This window comes from Elephantulus edwardii, unplaced genomic scaffold (assembly GCF_000299155.1).
Source record: "Elephantulus edwardii isolate Elephantulus edwardi_28Jun2011 unplaced genomic scaffold, EleEdw1.0 scaffold00331, whole genome shotgun sequence".
In the NCBI taxonomy this organism is placed as follows: domain Eukaryota; kingdom Metazoa; phylum Chordata; class Mammalia; order Macroscelidea; family Macroscelididae; genus Elephantulus; species Elephantulus edwardii.
This window is the reverse complement of record NW_006400081.1, coordinates 579,484-592,863: the sequence shown is the minus strand read 5'-3', so window position 1 is coordinate 592,863 and position 13,380 is coordinate 579,484. Positions and strand designations below refer to the sequence as shown.

The 13,380-nt window shown below is 40.3% G+C and overlaps 1 protein-coding gene and 1 pseudogene across 1 annotated transcript in view; both read left to right on the top strand.

Moving 5' to 3' along the window:
• The window catches only part of LOC102865260, a 40,523-nt pseudogene extending 36,516 nt beyond the window's left edge, over positions 1-4,007 (top strand).
• FMN2 (formin 2) overlaps positions 1-13,380 on the top strand; it is a 417,308-nt gene that overhangs the window by 67,998 nt on the left and 335,930 nt on the right. The window contains exon 2 of the mRNA XM_006901560.1: positions 6,984-7,150. Coding sequence (XP_006901622.1) covers positions 6,984-7,150 — 167 coding nt within the window. The remainder of the gene's footprint in view (positions 1-6,983; positions 7,151-13,380) is intronic.

Below are 13,380 nucleotides of genomic sequence, written 5' to 3'. Positions count from 1 at the left end.
CCTTCTTGTACTTTCTACTTTCAGCTATAATCCATCTGACATCAACAGTGATATCCCTAGTGCCATAGCCTCTATGAAATCCATCTTATATTTCTGATAGCTATTTGTTGATGTACTGTTTCAGTCATTTTTTTATAATCACCAGCAAGATTTTGCTTACAGGTGATATTAGTGATGTTGTTCGATAATTTCCACATTTTTAGATTCACTTTTTAAAATGAGAATAAATATGGAGCTCTTCTAGTCATTTGGCTAGGTAGTAGCTCTTCAGATCACTTTGCACAACCTGATGAGCACGTCCAGAGCTGCCTCTGTTTTGTTGACATATCCCAATTGCTATTTTATCAATTCCTGGGGCCTTATTTTTTTTTACCAATTCCTTCAGAGCAGCTTGAGCTTCCTTCATAATTATTGTTGTTGTTATGTGCTGTTGAGTTGCCTCATAGTCTGACTCATAGTGACCCTGTGTGTAAGAGCCCTAAACCTTGCTCTATTCTGTGCCAATCTTATTATCTCTGACACACCTACCCCCATTAACCTAGTCACTGAATCAGGCCATCTCATCGAGGGTTTCCTCCACCCTCCCAAGCGTGATGTCCCTCTCCAAAGACTGGCTGCTTCTTGCAAAATGTCCAAATAAAGTATGTCAGACAAAGCTTCAGAATCCTTGCATCCAAGGAGGAACCTGGTCTCATCCTCTGTAGAACAAACCTGTTTGTTCTCCTAGCAGTTCATGATATATTCAGTATTCTTCTCCAGCACCACAACTCAAAGACATCAGTTCTCCTCCTATAATTCCTAGTCATTGTCCAGCATTCTGATGCATAGCAAGCAATTGCAAAGACTATGGCCTGGATCAGGCAAACCTTAGTCTTCACACTGACATCGTTGCTCTTCAGTACTCTGGAGAAGTCTCTGACAGCAGACTTTCTCAATGCAATTCATCTTTTACTTTTCTGGCTCCTGGTACCAAAAGTGTTGATTGTGGAGCCAAGTAAACTAAAGCTGTTAACAGTCTCAATCTCTTTACCATTTGCCATGATGCTTCCAATCAGCCCAGTGGTGAGAATCTTTTGTTTTCTTGATGTTGAGCTTCAGTCCATATTGAACATTGCAGTTCTTGACTTTCTGCAGCAAGCACTTCCAATCCTCCTCAGTTTCAGCAAGCAGAGTTTTGTCATCTGTGTAACACAGATTGTTGATGAGTCTACCTCCAATCCTGATGCTTCATTTATCCTCATAGAGCCCAGATGCCTGGATGATCTGTACTGCATATAGATTGACAAGGTATGGAGATAGGACACATCCCTGGTGTACACCTTTCTGAATTTTGAACATGCACTGTTTCCCTGCTTGGTACTGAGGACCACCTCCTGGCCCAAATATAGGTTTCCCCATAAGCACAATCAAGTGTTCTGGGATTCCCGTTCTTCTCAGAGTCAACCAACAGTTTGTTGTGATCTGTACAGTCCAATGTCTTTGCATAGTCAATGAAATACAGATAGACGTTCCTCAGGTACTCCCTGCTTTCAACCAAGATCCTTCTGACATCATCTATAATATCCCTAGTACCATGGTGTCTTCTAAATCCAGCCTGCACTTCAGGCAATTCTCTGTTGATGTGCTGTTCCAGTCATTATTTGATAATTTTCCGCAGAATCTCACTTGCATATCTGTCGGACACATCACCTTTCTCTGGAATGGGAACAAATATAGATCTCTTCCAGTCAGTTGGCCAGGTGGTTTTCCTCTAAATTTCTTTGCACAACTTGATGAATGTGTCAAGGGCAGTGTCTGCTTGTTGAAATATGTCAGTCGGTATGCCGTCAATTCCTAGGACCTTGTTTTTCCCCCAGTTCTTTCAAAGTGGCTTATACTTCTTTCTTCTTCACCACAAGCTCTTGCTCATATGTTTTTACCATAATTATCATAATTATTATTCGTTCTTAATTATATGCTACTTCTTGAAGAGTTTGTGTCAGTGAATTCTTTTTGGTACAGTCAGTCTGTATTTCTTCTATCTTTTGATCACTTTAATTTGTAAAATGTTTTTTCGTGTCATTAAATCTTTCAGTATGTTGTTGTTGTTGTTATTGTTATGTGCCGTCGAGTCGCCTGCGACTCATAGCGACCCTATGTACAACAGCCCTAAACTCCGCTCTGTCCTGTGCCAATCGCACTGTCTCTGACACTCCCATCCCAATTATCCCAGTCACTGAATCAATCCACCTCATAGAGGGCCTTCCTCTCCTGTGCCGTCCCTCCACCCTCCCAAGCATGATGTCCCTCTCCAAGGACCGGTCTCTCCTCACTACATGTCCGAAGTAAGTTAGACGGAGCCTCAGAATCCTTGCCTCCAAGGAGCCACCCGGTTTAACCCTCTCCAGGACAAATCTATTTGTTTTCCTAGCAGTCCATGGTATTCTCAGTACTCTTCTCCAGCACCACAGCTCAAAGGCATCAGTTCTCCTTCTATCCTCCTTGGTCATTGTCCAACTCTCTGATGCATAACAGGTGATTGCGAAGACCATGGCCTATATCAGAAGCACCTTAGTCTCCAGAGAGACACCACTGTTCTTCAGCACTTTGGAGACGTCCCTAACAGCAGACTTTCCCATGGCAATGTGCCTTTTAATTTCCTGGCTGCTGGTGCCAAGACTGTTGACTATGGAGCCAAGCAAACTAAAGCTGTGTACAATCTCAATCTCTGTTTACTATAAAATTTTTAAACATGTGGAAGAAAGATGGTGGTACAGTGAAGCTCATTACTCTTCACTCAGTTTTGCTTATTACTAATGCTTTGCCAGAAGTTTCTTTTATTCCTTTTTCTAAAGCAACAACAAATCACTATTGTCTACTTGACTTTGACCCATCGTGACCCACCATCATGTTTTCAGGGTTAAGAGAGGAGATGACTCATCTTTCTGTCAAAGGAGCAGGTGGTGGATTCAAACCTTCGACTACTCTGTTTGCAGCACAATATGTAAACGACTATTTCACAGGACTGGCATCTTCTTTTTGGAAATCCTTCAAGACCATTTCAGATACCATGTTATTCTCATACTTGAGTATGCCTATCCAAAAATAACCATTTTTTTAAAAAAAATTCCATATTATCATTATTATAGCAAATACAAATAGTTGTTTAATCTTATCTATTAGCTACTCTATTTCGCTGAGGGTCTACCAAAAGAATGAGAGGCAAAGTTTCACAATCCTTGCCTCCAAAGTGCACCCCGTCAGTATCTTTTCCAAGACATAACTGCTGGGGTTTTTTGTTTGTTTGTTTTTATATAGTCCATAGGCTATTCGGCATTTTTCTCCAACACATGTCAAAGACATTGATTCTTTTTCTGTCATCCTTATTCATTGTCCAACTTTCAGATACATAGTAAGTAATTGAAAAGGTTTGGATCAATTGTACTTAGAAAAGTAAAATCAAGCTTTGGATCACATTCACGTTAGTCTTCAAAGTGACATCTTTACTCTTCAGCAATTTAGAATGGTCCCTGACAGCAGACTTTTCCAGTTCAATGTATCATTTAATCTCCTGGTAGAAAGGGTGTTGATGTGGATCCAAGCAAGATGAACTCATTGACAATTTTAGGGATTACAGAATAAGAGTTTTCTAAATTTGATATTTCTTTTGCTTTTTTTAGGGTGGGAGGAGAAAAGTGGGTATAGAAATTTTTCTTATTTGAAGTACTTTCCTTTTTTCACTTGGTACATGGTATTTCCTCAAAGCATACTTCAGACTCAAATATCATTGTTTGTATAGTTAATTCCTCCTATTCTTATTTTTAAGAAACAGTGATGTTTTCTGCCCTCACAGGATTACTTTTCTCCCTAGATCTTGCAAATGTTCCATCTTTGACAGGATATAGTCTTAATATTTTCTTTTACTAATTTTACTAGAAAATATTTGCGTTTTCTTTCTCTGATAGGTGTCTGCCTGGCAGTTTCTGATTTCCTCAGGCTATACCACCTATCAACTGCTTTTTGATTGATGATCAGAACATTAATTGACTCTGTGCCAGTTACTGTTCTAGACACGGGGGATTGGGAGGTGCGCACACAGCAGAATTGTTAAGAGGGAGATGATATTCCAAGAGGAGGAGAAGATAGAGTGAAAATCTGTATAATGAATTGTTAAGCTGTCTGAAGAATAAAAGGGGCAGAAGGTGTGACCTTAGGGAGTATTCAGGAAGTTCTCTCAGTGTAAGTGACATCTGAGCAGACACCTGAATGATGTGAGGAAGTGAATCACTCAAATATCTGGGAGAAGAGTGTTCCAATTCAGAGGCCTGTTAGTGGAGTGAGCTAAAAAAAAAAGTACTTTCTGAGCAAACTCTGAAATTGAGATTCTCAAGATGCTGTTCGTGACAAGTTCAAGGTTGTGAACATGAAACTGTGTGATTACTAAGGAGTGAAGAAAATGCTGTCTGGAATCAAAGTCTCATGGGAATTATCTGCCTTAGTGTTGGTTTGATCATTTATGTGGCTATTAAAGTCATGAAGAATAGTTGCCGAAATAACTTTATAGAGGATGACAGTGTATACATGGAGCCAGGAAGTTACTAGAATGACAGGAGTTTAGTGGATGACAGCAGAGGTGAGGAGTAGCAGATGCCCTAGTTGCATGGCTAGCATTTCAAAGGATCTAATGGTTTTGATGGAGAATAATTTATTTAAAAGTACTTTTATCAGTTAAGAAATATATCCAACCACTTTTGGTCCCCATAATATGTGAAATTAAACATGAAATGAGCTTTAATTTCTTAGTCTGTAGGGTTTATGCTGCAGAGAGCACATCTCTAGTGGTTTCTCATTCACCATCGACTCTGAGGGAAAGATAGATATTCTCCGCCCATGCTATTTGCAGCTTTGGAAATCCAAAACAGAGTCTGTGGTAAGTCAATTTCAACATGTCAACAGTGAGAGTGAGAGAGAGACATGAAGAGTAACAACTCCACCTGAAATACTGAAGAATAGGATCTGCTGTAAGCACAAGGAGGTGGCATCATATTGGGAGAGAGGTTTCGGGAAGTGATATTAACCCCAGATGTGCCCACCACCTCCCAGAGCACACTTGATGGTATCCATACACCCTTCTGGTTCTTACATTTCGAGGTTGTTGTTATTGTTGTCAAGTTGAACCAACTCATAACTGACCCTCCAGCATGTAAATTACATATGAGGAGATGCCTATCCTCCTCCTGCAGGGCAGCTGGCAGATTCTAACTGCTTGCCTTTGGGATTGAAGTGCATGCTAACCACCAGGTTAACAACTAAAATCTACCCAGCATCCTTGTGGGAGAAATATTTGACAATCTGCTTCCATAGTAATTACTAAAAATCTCATTGCTACTGAGTTGACTACAATTCTTAGCAGCCTTATAGGATAGAATAGAACTGGCCCAGAGGGTTTCCAGAGTTGTACATCTTTATGGAAACATGCTACCGTATTTTTTCTTCCATAGGCCTGCTGGTGAGCTTGAACCACTGACCTTTTTGTTACTAGCCAGGTGCATAACCACTATACCAATAAACTCTTTTATGAAAAGATTACTGCTTGAAAAATATTCATAGACAGTACTGTCCCCTGGGATTGGCTGGAGATAAAGACAGTTTAATGATGTGGGATGGGTGACACAGCCCTAAGAAGAGTTGGAAGTATGTGTCTCTGGTGTACAGGGAGGATGTTAAGGATCTGAAGGACAGCTGGCCCGAGATATTAGTAGTTCTGAAGTTGAGAATTCCCGGATTAATAATATGTGAATCTTTGCTCATCGTAGAACTGGAGTACAAGGGCTTCTACTTCCCTTTCTTCCACATCCTTCAGTAATCCCATTGGTAGTTTTTGGTATGATGCACATATACACTCATTCATACATTCACACATGCAAGGTCTTGTAGCTCATTTTTGTTCATATGCAATATGTTATAGAAAATAACCAATTTGTTTTATTACTGCTTCCAGTCATTATGTAGTATGTGTACTTTGGATATACTACTTTTTTATGCATCCTTAAGTTGAACAATGGACAAGGGTGAGAGAAGATCATTCAATGCATTTGGGTTTTGGTATTGGAGAAAAGTGTTGAATGGACTTCCAAAAGAACAAACAAGTCTGTCTTGGAGAAAGTACAACCAGAATGTTCCTTAGAGGCAAGGATCGTGACACTTTGTCCTACAAACTATGAGCATGTGTTCAGAAGGGGCCACTCATCAGAAAAAGACATCATGCTGGGGAAATGTGGAAGCTCAGAAAAAGAAAGGAAGACCCTCAAAAAGGTGGATTGACAAGTGATTGCAACTGTGGGCTCAAGTATATCAGAGATCTTGAGAATGGTGCAAGATAAGGCAAGGGTCAGAAGTGTTGTTCATAGGGTTGCTATGAATAGTAGTCAACTAAGAGATAACTATACAATAAGAGATAACAACTTTACAATAACCACAACAGAAGCAGCAGCAGCATTATCTATCTTTGGGGTGATTTTTGTTTTCCCCCTGCTGACCAGATCTTTTCTCTTGAGCTGATTCCTTTGCCTCTCTTTCTTCCCATGTCCCCATTGCTTGTGTCTCCCCATGTCAGACTTGAGACTGTGAATCCTTGTGTGAAAATTCTTAGGCCAGTTGGTGGCACACTGAGTTACTAACTACATCTTCAGAGAAATAGCAGTAAGATAAATACAAAAGGAGGATGGCCAATTATATCTAAAAGGATTCTCCAGATAAATAAAGTGTGTAGCCTAAAATGTGGTCCATCCTATCCAGGTGCAGGAAGTATTTTAGGGGTGGACGATGCCCTTTTCTTTGGGGTACCTCAGGCCCCAGGCCACCATGTTCTCTGGGTTGGAGAGGTTCTTCTGTGCATGTTAGTTGCCGTGGTGACCAGGATGCTCCCTGGCTGTGTTTGCTCAGCTCCTATCCTCTGGGACCTGCCTACTTGTTCTCCACTAATGACTCTGTTCCCTTTGCAGGGCGAACTCTGCTGGAGAAGTTGTTCAGCCAGCAAGAGGATGCACCTCCAGAAGAAGCAGAGAAGTTCTGCTCCCGGATCATTGCCCTGGGTCTTCTGCTTCCTTTCAGTGACTGCTTCCGGGAACCATGTCACCAGCACCCCCAGTCGAGTGCAGCTCCATTTGATGTAAGTATAATTTTCCTCTTCCATCTGTAAGGTGGTTTTCAGGAGAAAGAGCAGCTGTAGTGTGTGTCTCCTAAATTGCCCTATAATTTAAATAAAACATTGTTGGAATGCCTGCCTTCTTCCTCTCAGCCCATCAACCAGCCAGTGTATCTGTTTTTATATTTTCCTTTGCAGTCCATAAGTACTCTTCCAGGTGCAAACCCATAGGGCATAGTGATGATTATTCCCATTGGGCAGAGGTTTCCATGGTCCTAGGGTATGATTCAGTGCATTCCAGCTCATTTATGACTAAATATTGACATGAAGCAGCATTGTCTGCTTTCTCCATCAGCTCCCATTCAACAAGAGGGTTAATACCTTGAAACAATCAATCAACAGGCCCACTCCTAGTTCACAGTGAATATCAGCTGGATTTTCCTTTTCAAAGTATCCTGTTGCTACTTTCAGGTAAGTGATACATTTGTAACATTGGTTGTAACAAGTACACTTTATAAACAGATATACTTTATACAAGTATATACTTATATATACTTTACATACTTTAAAAATGAGATCATGAGAATTGTCACAAAGGACTCCCTTAAGAAATCTGGCTGGCTCTGTTGTGTGGTGCCCAGTATTTGTGGGTTTTCTTATCTATGGGTTGATTGCTTCCAAGAACACCTCCTTCTCTGCAGCCACCTTCTTGAATAGATATGCTGTTGATCAAGGAAGGGAATAATGATGACTTGAAACAATGGAAATGACTCTAAGCTAAGTTCACTTGTGATAGTAAGTAAAGAATGATGCATATTTGTCTGCTTTCTTTCTTCTTTACTATTTGTAGTCTTATATGATCACTCTTAAGAATTAGAAAAATAAATCTGTAGTCTAATAAATCTCTTAATAAACTTCGATAATTCCCATTTAAAAAAATGGGATTTGGGATTTCTGAAGCTGCCTTCATAAGATTTCCTTTGGATTTTTTTTTCTCCTCTTGCATTTTTTTTTCTTAAAATGATGCAGCAGCTAAACATTCCTGTTGTTGCTGCTGTTATCTGCTTTCAACTTGGCTCCTACCTCATTGCAACTCCTGGCATGGCAGCTAGGCACACTGTCTGGTCCTGTACCATTCCTGTGATCCGTCATCAGTCAGACCATTGTTACTATAGGGTTTTAATTCACGGATTTTCCAGAGTAGCTCACCAGGTCTTTCCTCCATATTAGTTCCTCTTAGTCTGAAAGCTCTGCGAAGTCTGATGAGGATCTACTGAAGGCTGGGCAGTAGCTGCATATGAAATACATTAAGACCTTCCTCCTAGAAGGCAAGAATTCTACCACTGAACAGCCCCTTCTGCTCATAGATCTTTTTCTCTTATGGAAGGAGTTGGATAGTTACTTCCCCCCACCCCCGCCCCTTTATCCTCTGTGAGAGGCATATGTTATTACAGACATAACCTACATTCAATATGGAGGCAAAAGTTGGCTGTTTTCTTACAGACAGACAAGTTAGAATTATAGCAAGGATTGTAAAGACAGCAAATTTTAATGTTTAAACTTTTGGATTAATTAATAATTTTTTTGAAGCTCAGAAATAGTTGTATCAACCAATAAATGTGGAATTGAAATAAGCTGAAAAAAATTAGATGGTCATATCCCTCTCTTTAAAATTAACCAACTTTGTTGCTTCTTATTCACTACCTGTCCTAATTGTCCTAGTAGGCGATAATAAATCCCTCCTAGCTGTGTTAGTTTAGAGAGGACCTAGGATTGGAATGGAGAGTTAGAAGCAAATGACAAAATCTCTTAACACTCTACATAGTAAACGTCATGACTGCATTTTATCCCTACTATTTTCCTATCTCTTCCTTCTCTCCTTAAACTCCCTACACAAACAAATAAGAACTCAAAGGTACTTTTGAGAAACATTATTGCATGTACTTGATTTAAAAGTTTGGCTGCAGAATTATATATTGATTGTATGCATGAATAGTCAAGACTTTTCTTCAGAATTTGGAGGAAATACATAACAAGAGGAATTTTTATAGACTCTGGTGTTAATGGTGGTTTAGGAGGAATATGCTTATCTGTGGGGAGCGATGTTTCTGCTAATTAGTCTCTCTGTTGATTTCCGTAAAATAACTGTTGGAAGGATTTCTAACCAATAGTTGTCCTTTGAGAAGAAATGCACTGAAGGAATAAGCTCATAATTGGCATGATTCCCAACTCTCTGACTATGCTCTCTTCTCTAATAACATCTAATCTCTACTCCCTCCTCTTCTTTCCATCTATACATGTTATTAGAGCATGAAGAACTCTGGCCTGGGGATTTTACTAATCCCGTTTATGGAATGCTTGCTTAGGTCAGTCCTTCTGATTTTTTGTTGTTGTTCTTAGGTGCCATTGACTTTGACTATTAATTATCCTGTGAACAATAAATCTGCTACCCTACCCTGTGAATTACTCATCATCTTTGATAGTCTCATGTCCGTTGTTATAGTCGCTTTGCCAATCCATCTTGTTAAGAGTCTTACTCTTTTTATCTGACCCTCCACTTTTTTAAAAAAACAATTATACTGGTTTATTAACAAAGTTCGTACGTTGTTGTTGTTGTTGTTATGTGCCGTCGAGTCGTTTGCGACTCATAGCGACCCTATGTACAACAGCCCTAAACCGTGCTCTATCCTGTGCCAATCTCATTGCCTCTGACACACCCATCCCGATTATCCCTGTCACTGAATCAATCCACCTCATAGAGGGTCTTCCCCTCCTGCATTGTCCTTCTACTCTACCCAGCATGATGTCCCTCTCTAAAGACCTGACTCTTCTTACAACATGTCCAAAGTATGTCAGACAAAGCCCCAGAATCCTTGCCTCCAAGGAGCAGCCTGGTTTAATCCTCTCTACGATGAATCTGTTTGTTTTCTTGGCAGTCCATGGTACATTCAATACTCTTCTCCAGCACCACAGCTCAAAGGCGTCAATTCTCCTTCTATCCTCGCTAGTCATTGTCCAACTCTCTGATGCATAACAAGTGATTGCAAAAACCATGGCCTTTATCAGGTGGACCTTAGTCTCCAGAGAGACACTGTTGCTCTTGAGTCCCTAACCACAGACTTTCCCATCGCAATACGTTTTTTGATTTCCTGGCTACTGGTGCCAAGAGTGTTGACCGTGGAGCCGAGCAAACTGAAGCTGTGAACAATTTCAATCTCTTCACCATCCATCATGATGCTACCGATTGGTCCAGTGGTGAGAATTTTTGTCTTCTTGACATTGAGCCTCAGTCCCTATTGAAGGCTGCAGTCCTTGACCCTCTGCAGTAAGTGCATGAGGTCCTCCTCAGTTTCAGCGAGCAAGGTTGTGTCATCTGCATAACGCAGATTGTTGATAGATGGTCCACCAATCCTAATGCCACGCTTCTCCTCATAGAGCCCAGCCTCTCGGATAATCTGCTCTGCATACAGGTTGAAAAGGTATGGAGACAGGACACATCCCTGACGTACACCCTTCCCAATTTTGAACCATTCAGTGTTGCCCTGCTCTGTTCTGACGCCTGCCTCTTGGTCCAAGTATAGGTTTCGCATTAGCACAATTAAATGCTCTGGGATTCCCATTCTTCTCAGAGTCAGCCACAGTTTGTTATGATCCACACAGTCAAATGCCTTTGCATAATCAATGAAACACAGATAGACATTCCTTTGGTATTCTCTGCTTTCAGCTAAGATCCATCTAACATCAGCTACAATATCGCTAGTACCATGACCTCTTCTAAACCCAGCCTGGACTTCTGGTAGTTCTCTGCTGATGTACTGTTCCAGTCGTTTTTGGATAATCTTCAGTAGAATCTTGCTTGCATGTGAAATCAGTGAGATTGTTCTGTGGTTTCCACACTCAGTTGGGTCGCCATTCTTTGGGATGGGAACAAATATTGACCTCTTCCAGTCAGTTGGCCAAGTGGTTGTTCTCCAGATTTCTTGGCACAACTTGATGAGCACATCCACGGCAGCATCTGAAAGTTCGTATACATTGTTTTTTATACTGGACCTTTCCCATTTCCTTCACCCTTCACTTCCACTCATCAAATTATGCGACCCTATGATTAAGTTCACCTCCCACTCCCATCCCATTCCTACCCATCTACTTTCACTCTTCACCCTTGAATCCTCATACTTATTTTATAATAATGGCCTTATACAATATTTGTCCTTATGGGGCTGAGTTAGTTCATTTAGCATAATGCTCTCCAGTCTCTCCCAAGTTAGATAGTAATTTACCAAATCATTGCTCCTACATACTGCATAGTATTCCATCGTGTAAATTTACCATAATTTCTCAATGCATTCGATTGTGCTTAGACATTTGGGCTGCTTCCATGTTTTTACAATGGTGAATAACACTGCTATGGACATTGGTATACAAGTCTCCGTTTGTACCTCAGTTTTTATTCCATTGGGGTATATTCCAAACAGTGGAACAGCAATATCATGGAATTTCTAGGTTCAACTTTTTGAGGAAGTGCCAAACAGCCTTCCAGAGTGGTTGTACCATTTTACAATCCCACCAACAATGTATAAGGGTTCTTATGTTGCTACATCCTCTCCAACATTTGTTACTTGGTGCCCTATTAAACTTTGCCACTGCTACTGGAGTGAGATGATATTTCATTGTGATTTTGATTTGCATCTGTCTTATTAGCAGTGATTTTGAGCATTTCTTCATGTGTCTATTTGGCCATCTGAATATCTTCTCTGTAAAAATGATTTCCATGTCTCTTACCCATTTTGTAATTGTGTTACCAGACTTTTCTTGTGGAGTTTTATAAACTCTTGATATGACACTTTTGTGTGAAATGGTATTGCTAAATGTTTGTTCCCAGGTAGTAGGTTTTCTTTTCACCCTGTTGGAAAATGTTTTTTGATGTGCACAAGGAATTAATCTTTAGAATGACCTTCTGTTTTTCCCAAAATGATGTCTTTTTTCCAAGGACAGTTCCCCGCTGACATCATGCCCAAAGTATATGTGACCAGGTGTCATCAGTCTTACCTCTATGGAGCACCCTGAGTGTAATTCTTTCTATATCGACTTATTTGTTCTTTTGGCAGTCCATGAGATATCCAGTACTCTTTACTAACACCATAATACAAAGTCATCAATTCTTCTGTCATCCTTATTCATTGTCCATCTTTCAGATGCATAAGAAACAGTTTGGAAAAATCCTCAAACATGGCTTGGGTCAGATGCACCTTAGTCTTTAAAGTAACATCATTATTCTGTAGCCCTTTGGAGAGGTCCTTGAATTGATTTTTAGGCTCATGTTACTTTATGTATTTAGTTATGGTCAGCATTTTTCTTTATAGAATGCTGGAGAAATACGGAAAGAGTTTCTAATTCTCTATTTCAAACTGCTTAAAAGTTTAAAGGGCTTTAAGAGATAAGAATGACTGAGTGATAATGTCAATTCATTTATAAATACAAAGACATTTCTGTCATCTTGAAACTTATGTCCCACCCAAAGTAAGAAGACAGAGGAGAAAAAAAATTAGAAAGAAAATCATGTTGCTGTTAGGTTCTCTCAAGCCAGCTTAAAGCCACAGGGACCCTACTATTACAGAGTGAAATCCTGCCCATTCCTGCACCATACTCCCAAATCTTGCTGTGCTGTTTAAGCCCATTCTAACAGTCCCAGTGTCAGTTTATCTTATTGAGTCTTCCTTTCTTTAGCTACTGTCTAGAAAGTCAAATATGGGAAACAAGGGCCCAGGGTTGTGTGAGCGTCTCTCTGAAAGAGCCAGAAGGAGTGAGAATAGCACATCCCATCACCGCTCCAGAGCAGAAAGAAGACAAAAGCTCTAGCCCAGCCCTCTGGTGCCTCTGGAACCACACCAACAACAAGAGGTTTGTTTACTTGTTGTAGACTCAAAAATTTTACTCACCATTGTGATACCGAGAGTGAGGTTTATTACAGAGATAGGTTGAGGAGTGGGAGAAGCAAAGACTATTTCACAAGTCCAGGTTTAGCCCAGCAATGCCAAGCCAGATGAACACCAAAATTCCTTGAATAGTAGAAGTTCTGGTTTCAATTCAGCAACACAAATTCAAGAAGTTTCTGGTTTCCTCAATCATCCAGCAAGTTTTGCCTTAGAACAGTTTTAAGTAACCTCCTCCTTCAAGCATCTGGCAAGAATGGTAAACTGTTACCCTGAAGAGACCATAGCTGACATCCAAGCAGATATATGCACACCCATGTT